The sequence below is a fragment of the Ascaphus truei genome, chromosome 5 (genome assembly GCF_040206685.1).
Source record: "Ascaphus truei isolate aAscTru1 chromosome 5, aAscTru1.hap1, whole genome shotgun sequence".
Lineage (NCBI taxonomy): Eukaryota > Metazoa > Chordata > Amphibia > Anura > Ascaphidae > Ascaphus > Ascaphus truei.
This window is the reverse complement of record NC_134487.1, coordinates 298,501,283-298,527,259: the sequence shown is the minus strand read 5'-3', so window position 1 is coordinate 298,527,259 and position 25,977 is coordinate 298,501,283. Positions and strand designations below refer to the sequence as shown.

Below are 25,977 nucleotides of genomic sequence, written 5' to 3'. Positions count from 1 at the left end.
TATTTTTTATTTTATTTTACATACAGGCGGTCCTCGGTTATCCGACACAATGCGTTACTCAAAATGGCGTTGGATAGCGAAACGTTGTAAAGCGAAACACGTTTTCCCATAGGAACACTGTTTAAATGAAAGGTTCCGTTCCTGAAGGCATTTTTAACACTAAAATACACCAAATATTTTACGCAGACAATAAGATATGCAGCACACACATAAATTATATAGTGTATATACTGTATTATATATATATAATATAACATAATATATAATATAATATAAAAATATAATATATTATACAGTATAAGGCCCGGGCCATAGAGGGGGGGAGCCGTGCTGCACCGCGCTGACGCTGAGGCTCGCCTGCAGAAGCTGTGCGATTCCATGCACATACAGGCGAGCCAGCGTTCGCGATCAGAGGTGGGGGGAGACTGCGGGAGGCGGGGCAGTGACGTCGCTGGGTCAATCGCCCGCGACGCACTGACGTCAACGTTGAGGATGCAGGGGCTCAGCGCTGAGCGTCCGCACGCCTCAGCACGGCCTGTCCTTCTATGGACTCGGCCTAATATAGTATAATATAATCACATAAACAACTTTGCAAAGCGTCGTAAGAGCAATGGATAAGCCGTTTTGGCGTTGCAAAAATGAACATAGGTATGCATTGCATAGCGTTGGATAAGCCATTCGTTTGTAAAACGAGGACTGCCTGTAATTGAGACCGGTGCTGTCTCTGGTGCTGAAACGCTTCACCTTCAGGACCTCCCGGTTCCCGAGACACACACTGTTTTCGATGCAGGCGTTTCGCATGGTGAAATCACATGGCCGCCAGCATCGTCCAATGGGAAACCACAATAAATGTTGTTGCAGCATCCTATTGGTCTGCGGATATCGTCAGATTTGACGGCCATTTTATTTCCCCAGTGAGGTTCAGCTCTGGTAGACCCTTTGACTCCAATAATGTAAAAAAAAATAAAAAATCAATTATACAAAAAAACATATTTTAATCTCCCAGGAGGGATTGCCGCTTCACGTTTGGTGCTACTATTCTTGTCGCTTTTAAATTGTAAGGTAACCGTAGTGATGACAAATGCAACTATTACATTGTTTCACTGTTACCAGCACAAAATAATTACACAGTGTTCATTTCTATCTGTAAAAGTTCATGGAAATAGACTGAACAGAACATTTCTCATCATTACCTGGTTCTCGTGACAGGGGCCCTGGCAATATTCTGTCAAGCTCTCCAGTGTTTGGTTTACCAAAGCCACGTTCCTCTCGTTGATGTAAAGCCCCAGCAGACCCAGTCCACCCGTGGTACTCCCACAAATACAGTCCAAAAACTGAAGCGTCTCACATACTAAATTATAATTTGTTTTGTTATTTTGATTCCTGAGAAAGTTCTGAAAAGAAAATATATATATATATATATATATATATATATATATATATAAAAAAAAAAAATCATTACCAGTTATAGATATAACATATTAGGAATGAATATTAATCGATTATTAGTGAGTGTTGAATCTTGTAATTGCAACACAATAGTTACCCAACTATAAATAAGGGAGGTGATATATAAAAAAACAAACAACAACAAAACCCCTGATATTTCAGGCCCTGCTCTTAATATCCTCTAACTCCCACTAGGGATTATAAAACAAATATTAATTGTGGGGGAAGGATTCACCTGCTCAATATTATAAAGGGTTAAAGGTGGAGCCTTCACAAAAGCAACATGGCAAATAATGGAAGGGGCTACTCCGTAATCCGGGACAGGAGAATGCGCTGAAGCGACGTACAGATACTCAGCATCACTATATAGTGCAGCATGTTCATTTTCAGCAAGGAGACATTTTCCTCCAACCAAACAATAAAACATATTCATCAAACTCTCAGGGAGTATTTGATGCAGATACACGTAGAACGAGGTATCAAAGTCCAGCATCCGACATCAAACTGTTGCAGCTAGATGCGATCTATGCCAGTGCTAGGGGCTTTATATTGTTTTCTACAGTTGTTTAAGGCAGGGGCTCTCAACTCCAGTTCTCAAGACCCCCCCAACATGTCAGGTTTTATGGATATCCTTGCTTCAGCACAGGCGGCTTCATCAGTGGCCCAAAGAGTCTGCTTCAGTACAGATAGCTCAATCGAGCCACCTGCGCTCAAGCAGGGATATCCTTAAAACCTGACCTGTTGGGGTGGGGGGGGGGGGGGGGGTGTCTTGAAGACTGGAGTTGAGAACCCATGGTTTAAGGGATGAAAGTGGGGCTCACCCTTTACCTCCAGCATCACTAACAGGGCTGGTACTTTTTCTTTCACTAAATGACCTCTAAATTGGGATCCCAGCCTCTCTGTACATCGATATACATTGCCAGCAATCTAATACCCTCCTCCCATGATTTTGCACGTTACCGCATCAGATGTGACCCCTACAGCACATAATCCCTTTATTTTTATGTTTTTCCTGCATTGTAATTACAATAAACTCCGGAGAGTGCACTGCAGGATGGGAGGTTTTTTGTTCCTCAACAAATTGCATACAAAGAGGGCAAACCCTCTTCTATCTAAGAAATAAATAAAGGGTGAAGAGGCAGCGAAACGCGTAGTATTCTCAAAATGGAGTATTCCTCCAGTATTCAGTACTGCCACGCAGAGCACTAATCATTATGTGAACTGTTCAATTATCAGTATCCTTTAATTTGGCAGGTTCCCTTAGCCGGAAATACGTTTAAAAATAGTAGAAGCTGTTAAAAGTGAACAAATGATGAAAATGCCCAAAGTGAAAAAGTTGAAACAAAAATGAGACACAACTGACAGAAGCTGAAAGACCCGCGCGGCAGCCTAAAGAGACGCGAAACACGTGCGAACGAGGCAAATCCCACAGTGTGTTGCCACAAAAATTTAGCTATTTAGTTGTGTGTGTTAACCTTTGAATGAGGGGGAAAGAGATGGAATGAGAGTGAGTGTGAGAGAGTGTGAGAGTGAGTGTGCATGAGATATTTTATGTCGGCTGTGGGATCTTTCTTCCAAAAAAGAGAAATATGATTGGTTTATCCCAGATTATCACTTGTTTGAAATCTGGCTGTTATTACGTATTGCTGTTTTACATAGTTACATAGTTACATAGTTACATAGTAGATGAGGTTGAAAAAAGACGTACGTCCATCAAGTTCAACCTATGCTAAATTTAGACAACAGTTACTTTATCCTTTATCTATACTTACTTATTGATATCACTCCTAGTTTTATTGTATCACTCATTTGAATCTCTGCTATATTGATATACAGTTAGTTGCCCGGTTTTATTATGGCAAAAAAAAAATGCAGAACTTATTTTTATTGAATTAGGCGAAAACTTTAAATATATTTGGGGAAAAAGCTCTGAATTATTATTTTTTGTGACCGAAGCTGCTTTATTGGTGTTTATTGAACAGGCTGTACAGAAAACGGCTGCCACAGAGCAATGTTACCACAATTTGGATTGATCTGGACTTTATTAAGTGTCCGTGCACAGCCGCTTAATAAAATACGGATCAATCCGAATTCTGGTAACACTGCCGTTTTCTTTACTCCCACATTTCCATTTGTATGCGACTGGCAGGTTGGCACGGGAAACCAGACGGGTTATCACGTGAGCATCTGACATGCTGGCGCGTTGTCTACACTTCTGTTTATTGAACAGGGCGATTGCGGTGTTTCTGTAGCACCGGTGCCCCAGGAACACAAAAAGGGCCCCAGTCCTCAAAATGTTGGTAGTAATGGATTCATTGTGTTGGTTATATTGTTCCTCTCCCGACCTTTTACCATTTAATTTTATGAAGACTTTGATACGTTGTCATATATTATTTGTTGCGAATGGACAAATCAGAGTCCTTAAAAATTGCTTGTGGGTTACAAACCAAAGTCTAACAACAGTCTGAGAAATTATTTGGACTGCTACCACGAATGTCTCTTGCCTCCCCCCTTCCTTCCACATATATTGTCCATTACTGTTATTGTTAAATATTATTTATACTGTTATTATTATTTCTGTAATGTATTATCAATTTAATTATGGTGGTTGTTTTTTTTTGTTCCCAACCCCTTCTTTGTTCTGTACCCCCCACCCCACCCCTGATAACTGAAAAACAAATAAAAAATAATGGATTCCTTGTTGTCATGTTACGTGGTATCCAGTCGTAATAAAAACCGGGGACCTGGAACCGTGAAGATTGGAAGCGTTTCTATATTTGGACACTCCTCTCTGGTTTCACTGGCTGTGGTACCTGGAGTTCTCGGTTATGGTTCTCGCACAGCAGCTGGAGAAACCTCAGTATTGGCAGCATGATCGTTATAAGGGGGCTCATAACGGCTTCCTCGGGGGTCTTCTCTTCGCCTCCCCCGCCGTCGCCTCCGGAGCCCATAAGGTCCATGTCTGGGTCGATCTTACTCCGATACACACAGTAAGCCTTGGATGTTGCAGAAGATGCGTCGGCTAACTGCCCCGTCATACCCTCTCTCAGGTGCAACTGAGACTCTCGGCCTGGGAAAGAAGAGACAATGATTATGAAATACGAATATGAAGTATGACATATGTAATGGAACAAGTGACACAGCACGTGACCATACCGTGGACCACGTCCATATCAATAATCACTTAGCGCAGGGGGGGCTCAACTCCAGTCCTCAGGCCCCCTCCAACAGGTCAGGTTTTCAGGATATCCCTGCATCAGCACAGGTGGCTCAATCAGTCCCGGCTTCAGCACAGGTGACTCAATCAGAGCCTCTGGTTGAGTCACCTGTGCCGAAACAGAGATATCCTGAAAACCTGACCAGTTGGGGAGGGAGAGGGGGGGAGGGGGGAAGGAGGGCTTGAGGACTGGAGTTGAGCACCCCTGACTTAGAGGACCACTGTGCTTGGCTTGGGTCTGTTCCTCAATACATTTATATATATAATTATAGATAACTTGATTTGTATCTGAAAATTCCCAGACTTTGGGAGAAAGCTGCCTGAAGCGAAGTTTGAAAGGTTTCTGGAAGCACCACTTAACTCTTTGGGGACCACGGGTGGTCCAGGGACAACGGTTTGAGAATCAATGCTCTACAGGAATATGGGGGGTTTCTTCTTCACAGAAAAGTAATGAATGGAACAGCCTCCGGGAAGAGGGGGAAGTCAGGGATCAATATCGTAAAAGAAATAAAAACACTACTTTCTTTCTACTATGTTTTCTGATCATTTGCTCAAAAGTTAAGTCTGTTTTGTTTACTTGGTAAGAATATATTCTGTGAATTAGCACATTGAAACAATGGCGTGGGGCATTAGAAGAAGCGGTACCCCCAAAATACTGTATAACACATTCCAATTTATTAAATCATAGTCTACAACAATATTCCTAATTATAGTCAGGGGATGAAGTGTTTAAAAAATATATATAAACAAACAATGGAACTGTCTGGATTAACAATGTACCTTTAAATACAACTGTTTCTAAACAGTTGTATTACAAAAGAGATTAGGTAAGCATTGCAAAATATACCAAAGTATTTTGCTTCTGTGGAGACATTAAAGGTACTATTCACCAAAGTCACGCAGCTGCAAATCTGGAGCAAAAATGGTGCAAAAATCCTGCGCCAGATTTATGAACGGAGAAAATTAAATTGCTTTCACTGTTTTTCCCCAATAAATATAGGCCCAGATTCAGAAAAGGGTGCCAAGCTTTAGCACACCTTTACTCCCGATCATATGAATGGGAGTAAATGCATGCTACAAGTTAGCACCCATTTCTGGATCTGAGCCTAAATGGTCTACCACCATTAGGTCACTTTTGGCCCTATGAGGTACTGTTACTTCCAGAGCCTCCTGGATACCCAACATGTGTATGTCACAGACATAGAGACTGATCCAACCAGACGCAATAAAGATTATGGAGTAAATGTTTGCATATTGGGTAGTTGTAACTATTGTTATTTGGGTATCGTTACTGTACCTCTCTTTTTAGGAATGGTAACTGAATCATAATCATCATCTTTCTTCTTGGTGCCCAAATCTATAGTATTGACGGTTACTGTCGCTCTGATCTCTTGCTGGGCCGCTGTCATGCGGTCATAAAGAACCTTAAAGAATTTCTCTGACTTTTTCTGCTCGTTCAGTTGCTTATGAAATGAATTCTGCAAAAAAATAAAATAATAATAATGTAGAGACTGAATGCGTTACCCAAGCAAGAGTCATAACTTGTATCAAGCTTTGAAGATACATTGGCTGGTAACAGTTTCCATCCTACACAAGCGGGACTTTCCTTTGCATCATTTAGAGCGGTCGTTGAAATCTTGGCATCTACCTCCCCACTATTTACTATTAAAAGACTTTCAAGTGGCGTGGATGCCAGAGCTGTGCACTCAGAACTCACCATTGCTAGTTTCAAAAATCTGTTGTACAATATTCAGAGTTGACAACCTCCAAGGACTAAAATTAGTGAGATTTAGGGGTTCTGGACCCAGAATTGGCATTTTAATGGAAAACTTCTTTGTTTTTTAAGTGGAATTCTATGGAAGTCTATGCTATCTTCTTCTAAACCCCATTGAGATGGATTTCAAATCAGTGAGACTGGCAGAAAAAGTTCTCCAGGACCGCAGCGCTGATAGGATTGACATTCCTCGTATAACACAATATGATCATGAAGAACCCAACTTAAAAAAACCCATACAAAACGTCTAACTATTGCGTATTATTTTAGAAATTCAATCTTAAATGAACAGCCTTCCTAAAGACCAGCATAAGCAAACTCATGACAGAAAACATCTTAATTGTTATCTGCGAATGGTTTCATAAGGTTCAAGCTTTATAGGGCAGCGGGCTTTGTTAGAATCACACTACACTAAACTCCGGAATAGTATTTTAGAATAGAAACCTATTACAACACAGCTCAAGAAATGCAAGAAAAGAAAACGTCAAAGGTTAGTGGAATAAAATGGGCACACTCATTCCCTTTAATTCAAAATCTCTTCATTAATCCAAAAATCTCATTATAGTAAAAAAAATTATGAAGGATTCCATCTAATTAAATGAACAATCCACTTTAAGTAACCTTCATTTTGTGGATTGGATTGGAACCGGGTGTCCACCAGACCTGAACCGCTACAGGGATGCCCTAGTCCCCTAGAAACTTACTGGTGAAGTTACCAGTATGACTTCCTGGTTTTTAAGGAGGCTTTAAATTGTCATCCAACCGATGATGTAGCAGCTTACTATTGGGCAGAGGTTTGCCAGCCACTTCCCGAGGCAGATTTAGACCCGGTAACTTTACTGGTAAGGCTATGTCCCTAGTACGTTCTACAGCGCACGCTGCGCAAACAAGTACCGCCCCTCAATGGGGCTGGGCCCACTACGTACCTTGGCACGCATTTGGCAGCCGCGCTCTACGACCAGTTTTTGAAAAGACATCAAAATTGTATTGACAACTTGCGACGGAGGGGTGGCCACGCCACCGCCGGCGGTTCAGCCAATGGGGGCGAACCAGCCACGTGAGGTCATGGCCCCGCCCCTGCAAAACCCCCACCACGCCACCCCCCGTCGCAATCTCCTGCATCTGCCACAGACCGCAGCCTAAGTATTTCAGGAACGAGGTATGTTTTTTCCTGCTTTGATCGCGTCGGGAGCGCAGGATGCAATCTGTCCAGTAGTGAAATGGAGGACTCCTCCTCTTGTTTCCTGGAATATAGCCGCCGCGGTCCCTTGACCGCACTGTGCCAGAGGAGCCATTGCCCTCAGGTACAACGACCCTTCTCAAAGGGTTAAGATAACCAAGACTGATATGATTAACCCTGTGCTCCCCAATCTGTTGCAGATCTATCTAAGGGCAAAGGGGTTTGTTTGATAACTCATAAAAATAGGATATTTAATTTGAAATGTGCCATTTTTCACTGGATATCACTTACTGCTGATTGAGAACACAAATAATACAGTGTTCCAGAGTGGATTACTAGAAATTGCATTTACATTGGTGGGACACTTCAATCACGGTCTCAAAAAGTTTCTGTTGTTTTTCCATAGTTTATAAATCTCCTTACCTGTATTTGTGTGTTTCCACCTTCAAGTAACGCAATCCCAAGCAAGATGCCCTCGGAGAATATCCGGTCATTTTTCGTGCTTACTATAACATCTATGACCAGCTCTGATGCACCTTCTTTGTCCAGAAGACACTGAATATCTGTCATGGATACGCCAGACTTATCAAAATCCTGCCCAGAAAAGCCTACTGAGAAATTAAAGCACAGATTTTAGAATGACGTGCTCTTCATAATTAGCCATTGTATATCGGTTGGCAGAGAAAGTGTTAATAATGAGCTGAATGTTAATATTTCATTAATCAACCAACTGTTTACTTAATATGCAGCAATAATGTCAAACCGCTTATAATGTTACAGTTCACAGTTGGAATGGTGGAACAGCTGATAACATTAACATACAGTACAGTCAACATGCTGATTTTTGTCAACTAAATAATAGTTACGTTATTTTGACAAAAAAAGGCTTCAAAAAAGTGCAACTTATTGTTTCTGTAGTGTACCAGAGAGAGAGTTTAACACATATTTAACATTTACCTCCTGTTGGTCCTGCTTTGCTATAGCTCCCAGACAGCGGCCCGTTCACAGAGGCTCCGTGGTAACTCTTGAAATATCGGTTCAAAAGTATTTTCCTTAAAGTGGCCCCCTTGGAAAGAATAACAGAACATGTAACACCTGCTTTCTGTTTAACACTTGTTTAAAATGTTTTTATTAACTGAACTAGCTGGTCCCCGAAACTGATTCACGGGTTCGCCGGCCTTCAGGGACTCCCTGGTTGCCGAGATATTTGGCCTTTATTCCACTGCACAAGTATACTTGGCTGGGCACAAAATGGCTGCCGTGGTCAGCCTCACTTCAGCAGCCAATTGAGAGTCACAAGGTTCCTGGAAGAGTTGTAAACTAGGCTTTGTAATTCTACTTTCCTACCATTATTATTTCTTTATAATATTCATATGGTTCACATTGCCGTTACTGCTTGTTAAGATCAATCAAAGTACAGTATATACACACTGAAAAAAATCTGCCTCCATCATCATTTCACACTTATTTAAATCGAAGTCCCTCTGAGGTACCATCTTGTTTCCAGGGATAAGTCTAAACCCAACCCCCACTAACGTACTCTCTTCCTGCACTGGAAGGACACATATCATGACATGTAATCATTGGTGGGCTTAGGAGCGGATAATGACCTCCTGGCATGAGAGCTTTGCCAACTAGCCAACTAATAAAACAATAAATAGTTACAAACCCATTTAATACATGGCAATTCCCAGCCATATTAAAAATGATGTATTTTTCGATTCTCTGAGAAAGCACAATGGTTGTTACAGTACTTGTGAGACATCCCCACAGGTAAGTTAAAAAGATGTTAAGTACAGTATGTAACTATATATTTTTTGTCACATTGGATGTAGCATTGGGTCTCTTTGTCTTTTGTTGTGTACATTTGGTCACACCCAGTAGCTCTCCTTTTGAGACAAATATACAGGCATACCCCGCATTAACGTACGCAATGGGACCGGAGCATGTATGTAAAGCTAAAATGTACTTAAAGTGAAGCACTACCTTTTCCCCACTTATCGATGCATGTACTGTACTGCAATCGTCATATACGTGCATAACTGAAGTAAATAACGCATTTGTAACAGGCTCTATAGTCTCCCCGCTTGCGCACAGCTTCGGAACAGGTAGGGAGCCGGTATTGCTGTTCAGGACGTGCTGACAGGCGCATGCGTGAGCTGCCATTTGCCTATTGGGAGCTATGTCCTTACTCGCGAGTGTACTTAAAGTGAGTGTCCTTAAACCGGGGTATGCCTGTATATGATTTGATGGTGGGTGCTAAAGGCATAGAAACAGACGTAATATATATATTTAAAAAAAACCGCATCTATTTAAATATATTGATGAAGAGAAAAAGAAAGAAAATGTTGTACAGTCTGTCCTCGCTTATCCGACGTAATACGTCTCGCAAACCGCCGTCGGATTGCGGGTCCATGTTAATTGGCGGCAGTGACCGTCAGATAAGCGGGTCCGACATCGGATCAGGTGTCCAGCGCTCTGCATTATGTGACGTCGGATAAGGCGTTCGACGGAAAGCGGCCCGTCGGATACCGAGGACCGCCTGTATTCGGGTGCAATGAAAACGCATGTGCCTCCCTTAACCCTTTATTACTATAGCAAAAGCACACTACCAATCAGCCACCGGCGTTCTTGCATCTGACGACGGACCGATGGGTGACCTGAAATGCCATGCCGCTGACACCCAGATGTGTGTGCGTACGCCTGCGCTATAAGGAAGGAGTCTGGGAGAGTAAAGCAGGAACATGTTTTCTGTGTATAATGTTTAGACGTGTGCAGGAATATTTGAAGCATTGTGACCCACCAACTGAAGCAAGCTGGAGAACACGTGGAAATGAAGCAGGTAGCGATGTACTATGAAACGCAGACTTAGGCTGCGTCCATAGAGCCTCAGCCCGCGCTGATCCGCGCTGACGCTGAGGCTCGCCTGCCCGGTCAGGAGCGATCCCATGGACTGGCAGGCGAGCCAGCGTGCACGATCGGGAGGCGGGGCAGTGACGTCGCTGGGCCAATAGCCCACGATGCACCGACGTCAACGTCACGGCGCCGTGACGTTGACGCTGCTTTGCTGTGATTGGAGGTTTTCAGCCGACAGCGCGCTGAGAAACAGGCTCTGCCGTCGGCTGAAAATTCCCCTAAAGACATCCTCATTGAGGATGCCGGGGCTCAGTGCGGAGCGTCCGCATGGCTTCCCCCGCTATGGGCGTAGCCTTATATTAGGCTGAAACATGACCCCTGAAAATGAAATACTAGTTTAACATCCCAATATACAGTCTGCAGCTCTAATTCCTGTCTCTGTGTCACAATTCAGCGATGCAATAAAAGGGGCTTTGTTACGTCATTTGGAATAAATGACAATAAAACATTGTAGGTATTAATTGGCGAGCTCCTAGACTGCGCCTGTTCTATCTGACCGGCGGGCCCTGTAGGAGCATAATAAACGGAACGAGCTGCAGGCCGTGTAGGCCTCATGGTGACCTGTGTGGGCTGACTCACCGGAGCGCAGCATGTAGGACACACCGTTACCATGGATACCGCACACGGGTTTAGGGGTGGGAGCCAGACATTACAAACATCAGTGGAAATTCCATTTCTGGATTCACAACGCACTCTGGTGTTCCCCAGCGACCAGACGTGGGAAAGATCAGGCGCAGAAACACAAAATAAGAAGACACGGAAAACCTTGTGGTGAGGCAGTCAATGCAGAATCAAACAGGAAATACTGTGAATATTACAGACACAGGTAGAACCCCCTCCTACCCTTCCCCCCCCCCATAGTCTCTCAGTTCTGTGGAGCAGAGTATTTTCAGATAAAGACTGGTGTACAATAAACAAAATCCCTAACCTATTAGACATGGGGTGGCCAACACCAGTCCCCAAGGGCCACCAACAGGACAGGCATTGGGGATATCCCTGCTTCAGCACAAGTGGCTCAATCAGTGGCACAGTCTTCGACTGAGCCACCTGTGCTGAAGCAGGGATATCCTGAAAACCTGACCTGTTGGTGGCCCTTGAGGACTGGAGTTGGCCGCTCCTGTATCAGACCCTCAGAACAAAGCAATTCAGCATGGAATATTACACAGAGGCTAACGGACAGCACGCAGCCTATATAAAGGGGAAGTGCCCCAGTAAGTCTCTTTTCTTTAAGATTTCTGCACAATACTGTGCCATCGGATGTCTGTTTCCACGTCTGTGGTTTATTCCTTTGTCCTTGATTTTTAAACGGTGTATTTCATGCTTAAAAATAATCCCAAAACCTGATATGGCTTCTAATCTCCACTCCGAGACGTAGCTGGCCTTACTGTTACCGGCGTCGCGACAACCTCAGGAACAACGTGGCGCCGTGGGAGGTGACTGCCGTGATGGCGCTGCGGGTGGGGAACATCCCGTTCAATGGGACTCCCCGCTCCGTTAATACTCGCGGGCCGCAATCGCCGAATACAGCAAAGATTACTACATATGTACCCCCAGATTAACCGAACCCCGTTACCGTTTAACATACAGTACGTATTAAACCACGCGAGGGAATTCGTCCACACAAACAATCTTATACTATATTAGTGAAAGCACTGTATGTTTGCCTGCCTGGATGTCCGGTGTCCCTAGGGGAAATCTCATTGGTCCCTTGGGCCGCCCGCCCCCGCACACCTCTCATTGGCCTGAGGCGGAGTGACGGGCCAAAAAAAACACACCCACACACACACACACAGTGTCACCACACACACAGTGTCACACACACAGTGTCACACACGGTGTCACACACAGTGTCACACACACACACACACACACACACACACACACACACACACACACACACACACACACACACACAGTCACAGTCACACACACAGTCACACACACACACACACACACACACCTCCCTGAACATCGTGACCCGCGCGCACCTCCTCCTCTCCCCGTGTCTCCCGCGCTTTCACCCCGCTCCCCCCCCCCCCCCCGGCGCCGCTACAGTCAGCGGGACACACACTATTATTACCGATTCAGCGCCCCCCCACCCAGTGTCAGCGGCCATGCGAGACCCCCCCTCTATATCTCCCACCTCTCCCCCCCCACACATATACATGCCCCCCCCTCCCCGGCGCTCACAACTCACCCCCCTCCCCGGCGGGGGAACAGCCAGTGGCCAGGCAGCCTGCCTCGCGGCACTGAGTGCCCAAGATGGCGGCGGCCTCACTCGCGGCGGCGGCCGGAAGCCTCCCTGTTTCCCGCGCTTTCAGTCCCGTCCCCCCCCCCCCGGCGCCGCTACAGTCAGCGGGGGAGCGAGCGCCCGGGACACAGCGGGGGAGCGGCCACAACACGCTGCCTCCCGCCTCAGATCCACGTGGGACCTGCCGGACGGGTGAGTGAGCGGCCTTCACCTCCCCTCACCCCCCTTCACTCCACTTCCCCTCACCCCCCTTCACTCCACTTCCCCTCACTTCCACCCCCCCTTCACCTCCCCTCACCCCCTTCACCTCCCCTCACCCACCCCTCACCTCACTCAACTTCCCCTCCCTTCCACATCCCCTTCACCTCCCCTCCCCCTTCACCTCCCCTCCACCCTCCTTCACCTCCCCTCCACCCCGCTTCACCTCCCCTCCACCCCCCCCCCCCCTTCACCTCCCCTACACCCCCCGCCCTTCACCTCCCCTCCAGTGTCAGTGTCTCCCCGATACCCCCCCCCCCCCGGCACCGCTACAGTCAGCGGGGAAGCGGAACGAGAGAGCGCCCGGGACACAGCGGGGGAGCGGCCACAACACGCTGCCTCCCGCCTCAGATCCACGTGGGACCTGCCGGACGGGTGAGTGAGCGGCCTTCACCTCCCCTCACCCTCACCTCCCCTCACCCACCCCTCACCTCCCCTCACCCACCCCTCACCTCCCCTCACCCACCCCTCACCTCCCCTCACCCACCCCTCACCTCCCCTCACCCACCCCTCACCTCCCCTCACCCACCCCTCACCTCCCCTCACCCCCCTTCACCTCCCCTCACTCCACTTCCCCTCCCTTCCACATCCCCTTCACCTCCCCTCCACCCTCCTTCACCTCCCCTCCACCCCCCTTCACCTCCCCTCCACCCCCCTTCACCTCCCCTTCACCTCCCCTCCACCCCCCTTCACCTCCCCTCCACCCCCCTTCACCTCCCCTCCACCCCCCTCCACCCCCCCTTCACCTCCCCTCCACCCCCCCCCTTCACCTCCCCTCCACCCCCCCCTTCACCTCCCCTCCACTTCCCCTTCACCTCCCCTCCACCCCCCTTCACCTCCCCTCCACCCCCCTTCACCTCCCCTCCACCCCCCTTCACCTCCCCGCCACCCCCCCTCCTTCACCTCCCCGCCCCGCCCCCTCCTTCACCTCCCCTCCACCTCCCCTCCACCCCCCCTTCACCCCCCCTCACCTACCCTTCACCTCCACTCCACCCCCCCTTCACCTCCACTCCACACCCCCTTCACCTCCCCGCCACCCCCCCCCCTTCACCTCCCCGCCACCCCCCCCCCCTTCACCTCCCCGCCACCCCCCCTTCACCTCCCCGCCACCCCCCCCCTTCACCTCCCCGCCACCCCCCCCCCTTCACCTCCCTGCCACCCCCCCCCCCTTCACCTCCCCGCCACCCCCCCCCCCCTTCACCTCCCCGCCATCCCCCCTCCACCTCCTCTACATCCCCCCCTTCACCTCCCCTCCACCTCCTCTACATCCCCCCCTTCACCTCCCCTCCACACCACCTTCACCTCCCCTCCACACCCCCTTCAGCTCCCCTCCACCCCCCCTTCACCTCCCCTCCACCCCCCTTCACCTCCCCTCCACCCCCCTTCACCTCCCCTCCACCCCCCCTTCCCACCGCCTCCCCCCCCTTCCCACCGCCTCCCCCCCTTCCCACCGCCTCCCCCCCCCTTCCCACCGCCTCCCCCCCCCTTCCCACCGCCTCCCCCCCCCTTCCCACCGCCTCCCCCCCCCTTCCCACCGCCTCCCCCCCCTTCCCACCGCCTCCCCCCCCCCTTCCCACCGCCTCCCCCCCTTCCCACCGCCTCCCCCCCCCTTCCCACCGCCTCCCCCCCCCTTCCCACCGCCTCCCCCCCCCTTCCCACCGCCTCCCCCCCGCTTCCCACCGCCTCCCCCCCCCCTTCCCACCGCCTCCCCCCCCTTCCCACCGCCTCCCCCTCCCTCCCACCGCCTCCCCCCCCTTCCCACCGCCTCAGCCCCCCCTTCCCACCGCCCCCCCCCCTTCCCACCGCCCCCCCCCCCTTCCCACCGCCTCCCCCCCCCTTCCCACCGCCTCCCCCCCCCCTTCCCACCGCCTCTCCCCCCCCCCTTCCCACCGCCTCTCCCCCCCCTTCCCACCGCCTCCACCCCCCCTTCCCACCGCCTCCACCCCCCCTTCCCCTTCCCACCTCCTCCCCCTTCACACCACCTCCCACCTCCCCCCACCCGCCGCACGCATTCAACAGACAACCCACACACTCGACACACACCTGCCGCATCCTGCCCCTACGCAACAATATCACTGACCAGCTGTCACCCGCACTCGCCACACACCCGCCGCCTCACACCCTAGCAGGACCCCAACCCACAGCCAGCACTCACTACCCACGCGCCACCCGTACTGAACACCCATCCGCCGCCTCACACCCTAGGAAGACACACGCCTCACATTTTCACATCACTTATGTCACCAAAATATACATTGTACTGTGGTGTGTTTACAATAAACCATTTTTATACAACATCGTATTACATTTTCTTCCATCTTTCTTTTCAACATTATTATGAAACCTTTACAACAAATAGTCATCTATTGTTCCACGATTTATAAATAATACGACCCATTATGCATTTACATCCCGGGCAACGCCGGGTCTCTCAGCTAGTATATACCTAAATACAAGTTTATACAAGTAATTATGTATACTACTGACCGTCCATCACCTACTTCCATACTACATTCATGTGAGGTAATAATCGCTTTATGCATGCATAAAACAGACGTGTATGTAGTAGATAAGGGGTAGGCAAACTGGGGGGTGCGAGATTATTCTGGGGGGGCGCAGCGGTTGCAGAGACACCCTGCGCTCTTCCCCAAGGCATTTATTTTAAATGCCGGGGGACCGCGCGAGGCCTCTGTAACTCAATTTACTGAGATTCAGAGGCTTGGTGTGACGCGGCGTCAAACGACGCAGCGGGGTCGTGTGACGTGATGTCTGTCGCCATGGCAACGTAGCATCAAATGCTGCCGCGTGTCATGCGACATCATGTCACGTGACCCCCGCGGTGTCATTCGACGCCAGCAAAAAAGGTAAGGGGGGGCGCGAGCAGGCAGGGGGGCGCAGCTCCAAAAGTTTACGCACCCCTGTAGTAGATCCTGTAGCTCCATATTCAATATGCTGGAAAACTGCTTCCCTGTGCAGGAGAAGATTTGAGTCCCATTCCTTTCCATATAGGGAACAAGGCCCTAAGAGGGGATGTGCTGGTATATACCAGGGGTGGGCAACTCCAGTCCTCAAGGGCCTCCAACAGGTCAGGTTTTCAGGACATCTCTGCTTTGGCACAGGTGGCGAAATCGGTGGCTCTGTCTTCAACTGAGTCACTGATTGAACCACCTGTGCTGAAGCAGGGATATCCTGAAAACCTGACCTGTTGGAGGCCCTTGAGGACTGGAGTTGCCCGCCCCTGGTATATATGGAGGTCTGGTCCATAACCTAAAAATCTACTGTATATTCACACCTTTTCCCTGGGTTGCTTACCTAAAATCAGAGAAGAATATCGCAGATTAAATTGATGAAAATGAAATATGTTAATTATAATGAGCAGAGTTGAATAATTCTGCCCGTTTGCAACATCTCAACTGAAGCAAAAGTTTGACTCCGGTCGTGGAAAAGTGCAGGAAAAAAAACCAGGATTTATCGCTGCGGCTGCTTTTCCCGAAGTGCTTCACTATAAAATGACTGCTTTGTTAAAGTGCTACCTTGAAAAGAATTTACAATTTACTAAAACAAACGCTGCCTTTTTCTGGGAAGCATAATTCAACACGCACACACACACACAAATCCACATTTAAAGTCTTCGTTTTGGGTTGTATTGCCATGATTGGGAGATTTTCCATATTGGGGTTATTAACCCCGTTGTTGCTAGGTTATCCTGCGAAATAGTTCTAAGAATAAGCACATGGCATTTCAGTAAAGGCAATCACCAATCATCATTCAACGTTGACAATCACAAGGAAGGTTGATGAACCTTTTCTAAGATGGCTTTTTGGGTGCAATCAGACACACGCGCTCTGCTTCATAATCATGGAAAACAGAATCAGCCAATGTGAATATTGGTGGCGTGAGCAATAGGTGTAACCCTTCCCCAAAAAATGTTTAATAAAAACACAAGGTGCCATCATCAATAGTAAGCACTTCTTTATTGGAAATTATATAATATGCATTTAATGGACAGACTGTAAAGCCATCACGTGCTATGCTGGAAAATGAGGATGCTTGAAAAGCTTATATAATACCGAGAGATATTGCAGGAGTGCAGCAGCACAAAAAAGCCCCGTATTGTGGGTGAAAACATCAAATAAATGCATCGATGATGTGTGTTTTTTTGTTGTTTTTTAGGAACCATGATTTCACAAAAATAAAGACAACTTGTGGAAAAGCAATAAACACAGAAACAGAAAATATTGTGAATATTACCGGTGCTACAAAAACAGGTCGAGTGTTTGTCTGCGGGGAGGACTATATCTCAGTCTATAACTATATAACTATATAACTATATCTCAGTTCTGTTGAGCAGAGTATTTTTCAGATACAGACTGACTGTAACCTACTGTAATAGACCCCGACAGCAAAGCATTTCAGTAAGAAATATTAAACCGAGGTTAAATGACAGCAACTAGCCTATTTAAATTTTTAAATGTTTATTTACAACACTACAGTAGGATGTTCATGTTCACATCGCTAGTTTTTCCATATTTTGTTGAACAAATGGAGTGCCAGATCCCATGACATAGTGATATTTTCCAACTGGGGTTCCCCGTGTACCCCTAAAGGGTTTCCATGCAATGTTAAGGTCATTTGAAAATTGTACCAAATACAGAAGAATTTACCATGCATCTGATCTCAGACGCGCTATTAGAGAGGGTTGGGGTTCTTTACAATGCATCTGATCACAGAAGCGCTATTAGAGAGAGTTGGGGTTTCTTACAATGCATCTGATCACAGACGCTCTATTAGAGAGGGTTGGGGTTCCTTACAATGCATCTGATCTCATACGTGCTATTAGAGAGGGTTGGGGTTCCTTACAATGCATCAGATCTCAGATGTGCTATTAGAGAGGGTTGGGGTTCCTTACAATGCATCGGAATCTCAGATGCGCTATTAGAGAGGGTTGGGGTTCCTTACAATGCATCTGATCTCAGACATGCTATTAGAGAGGGTTGGGGTTCCTTACAATGCATCGGATCTCAGATGTGCTATTAGAGATCGTCGGGGTTCCTTACAATGCATCGGAATCTCAGACGCGTTATTAGAGAGGGTTGGGGTCCCTTACAATGCATCTGATCTCAGACGCGCTATTAGAGAGGGTTGGGGTTCCTTACACTGCATCTGATCTCAGACACACTATTAGAGAGGGTTTGGTTTCCTTACAATGCATCTGAGATACAATAATTTGCTAAATATATATTCTTCAGCACTGGAAGTCAGAATGTACTCCACATGTTTTTATCGGCTACATCAGGGGTGGCAAACTCCAATCCTCAAGGGCCACCAACAGGCCAGGTTTTTAGGATATCTCTGCTTCTGCACAGGTGGCTCTAACCGGTGACTCAATCAAAGATTAAACTGAATAGTTTATTTGCATATACATTTGCTTTAATGCATTAGTACTGTAGACACATTTTTAAAATGATATATTTTTTGTATAATTTACATTGATTTTATGTATTGTTTATATACAATTGAAAAAATAATAATTTGGGGAGGATTGCTGCTTTTTAATAAGATTTATCCTAAATTAAAGGGGTCCTCAGGACGCCTGGTTGTGGAGCATGCGTGGCGCTGAGCAAGATGGCCGCCTGAAGGCAGAGCTTCTGGGCATAACAGACTAAAAAGAAACAAATCAGACGAGTTTAAAAGGTACCCCTCAACAGTCTTTGCTTATCAGGACACGGGAGAACACAGGGATGCCCCCGAAGCTTAAAAAAAACTAAATCTCTTCAACATGGCGAACAGGACTTCTTCACGAAGAAGTCAGCAGAGGTCGTCTCCAGCAGTGGCCGTCTCCGGCAGTGGCCGTCTCCGGCAGAGGCCGTCTCCAGCAGTGGTCGTCTCCAGCAGTGGCCGTCTCCAGCAGTGGCCGTCTCCAGCAGTGGTCGTCTCCAGCAGTGGTCGTCTCCAGCAGTGTCCGTCTCCAGCAGTGTCTGTCTCCAGCACAGGCCACCCCATCACCACGTGCAGCTTCGGACTTTGAATCAGAGCAAGAATTCCACGCAGAGATGCAGCTGGCCCTGTCGGTTGTTAATCGAGACCTATCTTCCCTTTGTGGGCGCACAGACCGAGCAGAGGCTGGATGACATGGTTTGCGCCTTAGACAAGACGGACAGCAAAGTATATCAACTCCAGACGTCCATTCTAGAACTGCTGGACAGTCAGGAGGAGGCGAATTACTGTTCCAGAAGAAATAACCTCTGAATAAGAAGCATACTGCTTCTTCAGTAGAGAAGCTGGAGGAGTACCTGCTCCAATGGTTCCACCCATTACACTTAGATCTACCACCAGAAGGATTCCTGATGGACTGCTACCATAGGGAACTGCGTCCAAGGTCTCTGTCGGACTACAGGTCCAGAGACATGATCCTGCGGCTCCACTACTTCAAGACCAAGGAGGCCCTGGTGGGGATTTTCAGGGCCAGACAAGATCACACACACAAGGGAGGGTGGCTGCAAGTCTTGCAGGATCTGGCTCCAGCAACACTAATCAGATGGCGGAACCTGTGCCCCATAACGAAGATCCTCAGAGAAAAGGGAGCAAGATACCGATGGGGCTTCCCGTTCAAGCTCCAGCTTTCACACAAAGGAACCCTGGCCTCCCTTAAATTCAAAGAATCTGCAGGCATTTAAAACACCTGTACAATATATATTTATATTACCTTGTCTTACAAGCGAATTTCAGTGTGAACAAATTGCACTTATCTGCCACCAACTACAACGAAATTAGCTTAAGCAGACGAGCCAAGGTCCACCCCAAGGCCGTTTGCAGGGGGGATTTGGCCCGCAGAGCCCTGCTTTTTTTTTTTTTTATTATGAAACATTTAGACATTTATTTTCAAAAAAGGGGAAAGAGGCCTTATGTTATAAAGCCTTTCCCCAGCAAGAAGCTCATTAATGGTGCACACCTAGGCTGTTAAAACTTAACCGCTGTGTGCTACATTGTTACTAGATTGTTACTAGCCTCCACAGTGTTACTGTTGTGTTACTGTTGTGTTACTGTTGTCTGGATTCTGGTATATATGGCAAGCATTGGCATGTACTTATTAATATCATTGCATTTCTCACCAACTATTCACTAGGGCGCTCTAGTGGGAGAGATATCAGCCTATTGACCTTATGATATGATTCAAATTGAATATATGTGTATTAGGGGGTCACCAGCATGGGATTAATCCACTTACCTCTCACCATTTACTGTGCTGTGCATTGCACCTGATTATAGGGCACTGGTTACTCTATCTATTACAAGTAGAATTGTTATATTACAAGTAGATGAGTGTAAAATGATACAGTGATGTTAGAACTGTGCCACAATACTTATGGCGTTTATATTTAGTGAGACCATCTGACAACTTCAACAACATTAGGCACTACTAACAGTATGATAAGGTGTATATGCACTAATAAGCATAGTCTATGGTGAGTAATTAGGTATGCTGTGTTGATGTCCCAGTCCCTAATTTATAATTACACTGACATAATTTCAGGACCATTTAACAGACATTATCATCCTGACAAATAGTAACCCATATATTTGTGAAAGGGCCAATCTATTTGGGAACTACTCCTGTCAGCCCAACTCCAGCAATTGCATACAGTGGGATACAGTATCCACCGTTGTAGGATTATTATATATAAACATCCTGTGACCAATATAATGCAGATGGATATGTACTCCTAACTGAGTCTTATATTTGCACCCTTTTACCAACAACGTTTTTAAGAACACGATACACACAGTTGATTTTGACATTAAGTTTATTATATATGTGTACCATTATTTTAACCATGGCATAATAAATGTTAAGTTTTAACAGCCTAGGTGTGCACCATTAATGTGCTTTTTGCTGGGGAAAGGCTTTATAACATAAGGCCTCTTTCCCCTTTTTTGAAAATACATTTCAATCAGCACATAGGTAGCACCCGGTATCCATCTTGATACCTCAGGCTAAATTCATATTCACACAAGTGTTTAACATAATCATTAGTGAGCGATACATTTCATATGGTTAGTGCAACATTTAGACATTGCAGAGAAGGGTTTAATGGTCCTGTGCTTTTACTTATTTATTGTATCCGCCTTATGTGTTACACAATGGAACAGCACGTTTAAGGCACAGCAAGCCAGCCACGTGAGCCTCCTGCTCCGTCTAGAAATATCATTACATCAAACAATCGTGTCTCTCTTACATAACCAAACAACAGGCCCCGGAAACTTATCAGCTCCAGTGACTTCCCCCGTGCAATAATTTCTCTATAGGCAGCAATTTGCTTCTTTTTATGTATTTATACGCAGCTTTTGCTGAGAACAGTGCTTTCCGACTGAATGCAGCCGCGCTGCGCTTTCAGGCTTCCAAACAAGTTGTCCTAAAAAAAAAATGCCTTTTGTTTTCATTCAGCTGCAAAGACAAATACATCGAGTGTGCCGGAAGGCGTTCTTTCAGATGTGTCTTCTATGTAATTATAGGATCCTCACAACTGGGAGAAAAGTCCAGCAGAGACCACCTGCCAAAATGTGTTTGTCTGTCGGATATAAAATGAAAAGTAGAATATTGAGGGAGTGCTTTGCTGCTTCGATCACGGAATTGAAAATAAACCAATACCATTTTGTGCTATATAACACGCGGAGTACTGGAGCCCATTTTAAATGTGGCCAAATAGTAGTGTAAGCTGTGATAGGTTTATTGTGCTTTTCAAAATACAGACAAACCCAGTTTAGGTGTTTAAAATGATTTTTGGGAAGTTTTTGGAGAGTTTTGATTTACATGCTGAAGGGAGCAGTAAGGCAGCAGGCCCAGTTGCTTGCTTTTTTTTTTTTTTTTTGGAAATGTATTTTTGAACTGGACCGGAACCAGGAGGTACTCCTTAGCTATTTTCAGCTACGCAGACCCCACGGTCCCAAGATACTTACAGGTTAAGCTGCTGGTCTTGTCCCCCTTCCACCCCCTTTCTTGGGAAATAAAATGGCAACCAAAGCACAGACCAATAGGAAGCCGCAATGGATGACTTGCATCTTTCTATTGGATGACTGCTGGCGCCATCTTTAAAAAAAAAAATCGCAAAAAGTGCACTGGCAGCGAATTTGTATCGTGGGCAGAACCGGCTTGGAAAATCGCAAGGCCCGGTGCAAACAGAGTGCGGGACCTCTTACACTGTCTCCAGGAGCCCTACCTGTGGGGTGGTTGCTGGGGTGCTGGAGGGAGCCCACCCAGGGGGTCCTGACCCAGAAGTTGGGCCCCACCAGAAGTTGGGCCCGGCTTCCGTGACCACCGCCTGGGTAGGCCCCCTCCAGCGCCGCTCCTCAGTTGGAGTCCCGGGGCAGAGTGTGGGGCCTCTGCAAGCACACCAATTACACCGCTATCAAGCCAGCCCTGGTCTTGGGAGCCAGAGGGTCCCGGAGCTGAAAATACAGCTGCAGAGCGGTCCAGCTCAAAAGGATCCCCTGGTTCCAATGCTCTTCAAAAATGTACACTTTTGGATTACTGTTTTACTTTGTTACTTCTGCCCCTGCTTTAAAACCTACAGTGATCTGCAGCAGGAAAAGTAAAACCCCCACTTTGAGCGTTCTATTAGTGTCTCAGGAATGTTAGAGTTATTAAGAAAGATAAAGGGAGCTGGAGATGCATAATAATACAGGAATAAAGGAGAAATAACCTTGGCCAATTAGACTAGCGCAGTTAAACATTCAACCGTACGCTCCTCTCAACAGGAACCCCCGTACCTTTTATATCAGATCCGGTCATTGGAATATGATGTTACTTAACCTCTTCTCCTACCCCCAGTATTGCCCCCACATTACTGCACTACAGACTGTAGCCCCTATTACATGTACTGTGAAGAGTCCCGCTCCATGCAAACCGCATTTTTAATAGCAGCCTATGTTGTTACCTACATTTTTTTCTGTCAAATAATCATATTAGTTACTTCTGTATTTTAACCCTTTTGCTTCCAGAGTGGTCTTCAACGCATGACACGTTGGCTTTTCTGGCAGCCAAAGGGTTGAGGTGTTTGTCTCCAGGTGGCAATATACATTTAAAGCAGTATCCCCAAGCGGGATGTCTCCAGAGATGAACGGCGTTAATTTCAGCTTCGGGGACCTCCTGGTTCAGGAGATATTTACCTCTGTAGGTGCTGCCGGGTACGTCCTGGTTCTAAAATCCCCTGCGGCATGTGGGCCAATAGGAACTTGCGACGGATGACATCACGGGTTCCTATTGGCTCTCGTGCTGCGGGAGATTTAAGCCTCCATATTTTTTACCCAGCTGGGATGCTACCTGGGGGTAAGTATCTCGAGTCAGCAAAGCGAAAATATACCCCGGTTCAGCTCTGGAGACCCCCTGTTTCGTACCTAGATATAAAAAAAACCTAGGCAGACCCTGTAAGGAAAGCAAAATAAAATGAGTAACTGTTGATGACTAATACTGCCTCTGTCACGGGCATTGCCAAAGCATCTGCTATCACATTCCTCTTGGAAAACATTTACCAACACTGTGTCTGGAAGCATACTCTACTCCAGCACAATAACACCTGCACAAGCGAGGCAGGATCCCTTTATCATAGCCCAGCAACAGGCAGCTTCCGAATGTGAGGGGGCAGAGGAACAAGAGGACGTGCAATAAAACAAACAGAGAGAGAAGCAGATGCCAATGATGAAGAGATTTATCTTGGTATTGGCAGCGCGAGCGTTCGTCCTGGCAGGATTGTATCAAGAGCCGGCTTTAGCATTGCAACAGGCGCAGGAAGGCGGGAGAGGGGAGGGGAGCAGTGATTTAGGATATAAAGAAGTACATTTCACTCCCTTAGCGCGCCACGGAGATGCAGAGCTTGGAGGCCGACGCTGCTGGCTATGAAAAATGTCCCTGTCCAAATTGTGTTAAGGAAAAGCATGACTGGTGAATATATGAGCAGGAGCGTATATACCTCTGTGGGAGTGATATTTAACAATGAAGAGGAAAGGTGGAATATTCTTGGCTGTCGTCTGCAAAATACTGCGCTGTAAAAAAAAAAACCACGGTCTTCTGAATCATGTTAAAGCAGCATTTCTTATGTGGATACCATATCCTAAAAGCTTTGGGACGGGACACTGAACATACACCGCACATTATCATGGAGCCTACATAACCCACTGCAGTCTTTCTGAACCCCGAAAGAAAACAACACAAAAGAAGGGATTGTGATTACATCACAGAGAGAGACAGAGACAGAGAGAGAGACAGAGACAGAGAGAGACAGAGAGAGAGACAGAGAGAGAGACAGAGAGAGACAGAGAGAGACAGAGACAGAGAGTGGCAGCACGCACACTGAAGAAAGGCCTCAGCAGGTGTGGTGCACGGTAAAGGGTAAAAAGTTACAGGTCTGTAAGGATCCCTAGAGATCCAATATACCTGCACAGCACAGGAGATATTCACAAAAAGTGGTCAAAAATGCACACATATGCCCGACATTTCCACACACTGTGCCCGGCATAACATACGTCGATCTAAGAGATCTGAAAGGTTATTAATGAAGCATTGCTCTTTGTTTTCACCCCTTCCTGTAATGCCTTGCTGTCTCTTGTCCCACCTTCCCCATCATGCCATGCTCCTCTATGAACTCTCCTCGACTTACTGTCTACTCCTCTGTGCACACTACACTCCCTCCTCCTACTTCTCATCCTCTCCTTGCTGTTTGTTTCCTCCTCCTCTCTCTTTGCACTCCCTCCTGCTCGATGCGCACACTGCTCTCCATTACCTCCTCCTCGTCATCCCTGTCTGCTCCTCTCCTTGCTGTCTCTCTCTGTCTCCTCCTCTCCTTGCTGTCTCTCACTGTCTGCTCCTCTCGTTGCTGACTGTCTGCTCCTCTCCTTGCTCTCTCTCAGTCTGCTCCTCTCCTTGCTGTCTCTCTGTTTCATCCTCCCCTTGCTGTCTCTCCTCCATCATGCCCTGCTCCTCTTTGCACTCTCTTATCCCCTCTTTGCCCTCCCTGCCTTACTGTGTCTGCTCCTCTGTGTGCACACTCCACTCCACATATATACATATAAACAAGGGAATACAAATTATATATATATACACATACACACAAAATACAATACAGGCAGTCCTCGTTTTACAACGCTTCGCTTTACAACAAATGGCTTATCCAACGCTGTGCAATGCATACCTATGTTCATTTTTACAACGCCAAAACGGCTTATCCAACGCTCTTACGATGCTTAGCAACGTTGTGTATGTGTGTATATATATATATACACATTCACATAAACAACGTTGCAAAGCGTCGTAAGAGCGTATATATATAATATTATATTATACATATATTATTTATTATGTTATATTATATATATAATACAGTATATACACTATATAATTTATGTGTGTGCTGCATATCTTGTTGCCTGCATAAAATATTTGGTGTATTTTAGTGTTAAAAATGCCTTCAGGAACGGAATCTTTCATTTAAACAGTGTTCCTATGGGAAAATGTGTTTCGCTTTACAACGTTTCGCTATCCAACGCCATTTTGAGTAACACATTGTGTCGGATAACCGAGGACTGCCTGTATACATTTAGATCCTACTTTTGATTCAATAATTCTCAGCTATATATAAACGTTTGCTGAAATTATAAAGGCGCACAATTATTAGAATTTCTATGCACGGCCCCATCAAGTCATTCAGGATCACCAACAGTGAGATAAAACCTGACGTGTCAGCGCTGCGCTACTGCTTGTGGCTCTGTGTCCCTGGCCAAATCTATCAGCAGAGGAACGCTTTCTATTTCTAGCACTAACCTACAGTCGCTCAAGGAACAAGTTTTAGCCTGTGCAACATCAAGCACTGATAACAAAGAAGGATACTTTCTAACACATGTGTTAGTTCCTTTCTACAGTATAATAATAAAACTGGTGC

At 46.7% G+C, this 25,977-nt stretch overlaps 1 protein-coding gene across 6 annotated transcripts in view; it reads right to left on the bottom strand.

Annotated features, from left to right (window-relative positions):
* ITPR2 (inositol 1,4,5-trisphosphate receptor type 2) overlaps positions 1 to 25,977 on the bottom strand; it is a 317,011-nt gene that overhangs the window by 75,920 nt on the left and 215,114 nt on the right. For 4 of the 6 annotated variants that reach the window (XM_075602849.1, XM_075602844.1, XM_075602846.1 and 1 more), the window contains 5 exons: positions 8,578 to 8,686; positions 8,044 to 8,231; positions 5,964 to 6,144; positions 4,263 to 4,519; positions 1,194 to 1,394 (listed from right to left, as the gene is read on the bottom strand). In XM_075602849.1, the coding sequence (XP_075458964.1) occupies positions 1,194 to 1,394; positions 4,263 to 4,519; positions 5,964 to 6,144; positions 8,044 to 8,231; positions 8,578 to 8,686 (936 nt within the window). The remainder of the gene's footprint in view (positions 1 to 1,193; positions 1,395 to 4,262; positions 4,520 to 5,963; positions 6,145 to 8,043; positions 8,232 to 8,577; positions 8,687 to 25,977) is intronic. The other 2 variants (XM_075602845.1, XM_075602848.1) reach the window with 1 other exon arrangement.